The sequence below is a fragment of the Cynoglossus semilaevis genome, chromosome 5, assembly GCF_000523025.1.
Source record: "Cynoglossus semilaevis isolate Cse_v1.0 chromosome 5, Cse_v1.0, whole genome shotgun sequence".
NCBI lineage: Eukaryota > Metazoa > Chordata > Actinopteri > Pleuronectiformes > Cynoglossidae > Cynoglossus > Cynoglossus semilaevis.
Window position 1 is genome coordinate 391,366 of NC_024311.1, and position 2,664 is coordinate 394,029.

The 2,664-nt window shown below is 41.7% G+C and overlaps 1 protein-coding gene across 1 annotated transcript in view; it reads right to left on the reverse strand.

The window, feature by feature from the left end:
- LOC103378620 (NACHT, LRR and PYD domains-containing protein 12-like) overlaps window positions 1–2,353 on the reverse strand; it is a 12,150-nt gene extending 9,797 nt beyond the window's left edge. Inside the window, exons 1-4 of the mRNA XM_008309894.3 lie at window positions 2,098–2,353; window positions 1,546–1,679; window positions 1,216–1,250; window positions 5–621 (exon numbers count right to left, since the gene is read on the reverse strand). Coding sequence (XP_008308116.1) covers window positions 5–621; window positions 1,216–1,250; window positions 1,546–1,676 — 783 coding nt within the window. The 5' untranslated portion in view covers window positions 1,677–1,679; window positions 2,098–2,353. The remainder of the gene's footprint in view (window positions 1–4; window positions 622–1,215; window positions 1,251–1,545; window positions 1,680–2,097) is intronic.
- Between the last annotated feature and the right edge of the window lie 311 nt (window positions 2,354–2,664).

Genomic DNA, 2,664 nt, shown 5'->3' on the forward strand with positions numbered 1-2,664 from the left:
GGTTTGTCAGCAGAACATTGACTGATGACGTCTGTGTGACATCAGTCACAACCTCCATGTTGTTGAAGTCCAGTGAGAGTCTGCTTTCATCCAGACCATCAAAGATGAACAACAGCTGACAGACAGTGAGCTTCTCTGCTGTGATCTTCTCTAATGTTGGATGGAAAACCTCGAGCAGCTGGAGAAGGTTGACCTGCTTATCTCTGATCAGGTTCAGCTCTCTGAATGAAAACAGAACCAGCAGACTCACATCCTGGTTTTCCAAACCCTCAGCCCAGTCCAGAGTGAACTTCATCACTGAGAAGGTTTTTCCAACACCAGCCACACCGTTGGTCAGGACCACTCTGATGGCCCCCTGCTGGTCAGGTAAGGCTTTGAAGATGTCACAGCACTTGATGGGAGTGTCGTTGATGATCTTCTTCTTGGCAGCAGTCTCCAGCTGTTTCACCTCGTGTTGGGTGTTGACCTCCCCACTCTGTCCCTCTGTGATGTAGAGCTCAGTGTAGATGTTGTTGAGGAGGGTTCTACTCCCTGTATCATCTGCTCCTTCAGTCACATGTTCACATCTGGTCCTCAGACTGAGTTTATGTTCTTCTACAACCTTCTGCAGACCAATGTCCACTGAAAGACAAGAAGAAAAGTCAGAGTGGAGAGGAAAAATTAGGCTGAAGATCTGATCTTTATTTCCACCAACAACAGAAATTGAAATGTTTTTAGTCTGCAGTGAAAAACTGATGCTGTTCTGCTTCATTTCTGTCATCAAAACATCAGAGAATAAAGATCTGGCTCTGAGTTTGTCCTGACCTCTTAAAGTCCCACTGAATTATGGGAAAGCCTTGGCATTTTAAAGCAGACACAGATCAGTTTCTATGGTTTCTCCTCAGTAATACAGGATCTTTCATTGTTGAACGCAGCCTGTTATTGATCTGATTGACACACTATTTTTGAGAAGAAGAGGAAAAGAACCCTGACAGAAAACTCTAAATATCAGTGGCTCAGACTCAAGAACTCAAGAACATTGATCCTTAAATCACCCAGCTGCAGAATGTAGTAAAGACCCAGGTGAACAAGCTCCTCTAACAAACCCAGACATGGAGAACCACCTGCTTTTTATCAGCAGTGTCTTCACTTAACCAGATCTCTACAGGTCACAGGAAGCTCACAAACAGTTCCAGTGTGTCTGAAGAGAAGATGTAAATAAACAAATCTACAAACCTGAATGCTGTGAGAGTCCAGCCTGAGGTGTGGAGCTGATGGAGACAAAATGAACGAATGGTGTGAGAACACTAAAGCATTCATTTTATGTTTTATTCTACTCTTTGCGGTCAGTTAATGTCTGTACAAAATAAATGAAAAAAAAAAAAGTAGTCTTATACATGTGTAAGTTTTACTTGCTTTTCTCCCATTGTACTGAATCCATACCGAACTGTGACTTGTGTGTACAGTTACACCCCTATGAATTAGTGTCATGACAATAACCTTGTCTCCTCTAGTTTGTCTTTAGGGAACATCAGGAGATGGAAAGTCTGGACCAAAGTGTCTTACCGTGTGTCTGGTTCAGGCCCTGGTTCAGGACTGAAGTCCACAGGCAGACCCTTGGACCAGTCAGTCTTCACAGACAGACAGCCGGGTCCTGGAGACTCTGCTCTGTCTTCTTTCCTTGTAGAAACACTCATCTTCTGGGGAAAAAAAAAAAAAGAATAAAAAACTGACTGTTACCTCACAAAAAAGAAAATCTTTATTCTTTCATTATTTCATCACGATGACGTCACATTAACGTCTGACAGTTAATTTCCACGATCGAGAGTAAAACACGGAGACTAGGGAAGCGTATTGCTGCCACACTGAGAGAAAAAAAAAAAAAACTGGCGGTATTTATCACGAAATAAGGTGAAACTAATCACGAAATTACGTGAAACTTATCACGAAATAACGTAACTCTGAGCCAATGTTTTTCTTAGTGTAGCAGCAATACGGTTCCGTAGAGAGACAGATTGACAGCTGAATGATGAGGATGTAAAACATAAACACTTATACTTTGATGGTGACACGATGGTCTGCTCTGTCATATTAGATCTGAATTCACTGAAAACTCACCTCTGTCCTGTATTTGTTCTGCGCTGTCGAAATGGAGTCCAAAAAAAAGATTCGAAATTCGAAACGTTTACGACTGAAGACGAGAAACAGGCGAAGTAACGGAGAGTATTTTTGAAATTATTTTAAAACTTAATTCTTATTTTGGTTCAAATTACTCATTTTAATCTGCACCTTACTTGTGTTTTCTTCTCAATATTTTCTTATATTTTAAAGTTTTTCTTCAAACCCAAAATGAACGATTACTTCCGCTTTGATCTGACAAGGTGTAACGCATTCAGTTTATTACCACGTGATGGCGTTTAATACACCCCCCTGGGTCCTGGAGTGGTCCACAGGAATTTTTTTTGCGATTGCGATGGCTCCTTGGTTGTCTTCCAGGATCACTGTGGACATAGCTATCACTCCGAGATCATTCAGTCATTTTTTTTCAGCCAGATTCCTTATTGAGCTGCTTGACTGAGTGTAAACTTACTCTGCTTCTGCTGTTGAAAGTGCAACTGTTGCTTTGTTGTTTCTTTCTGAGCCAGCTCACTGCTCCTCCGTTCAGTAGAAGGACGTTGCCTGTTG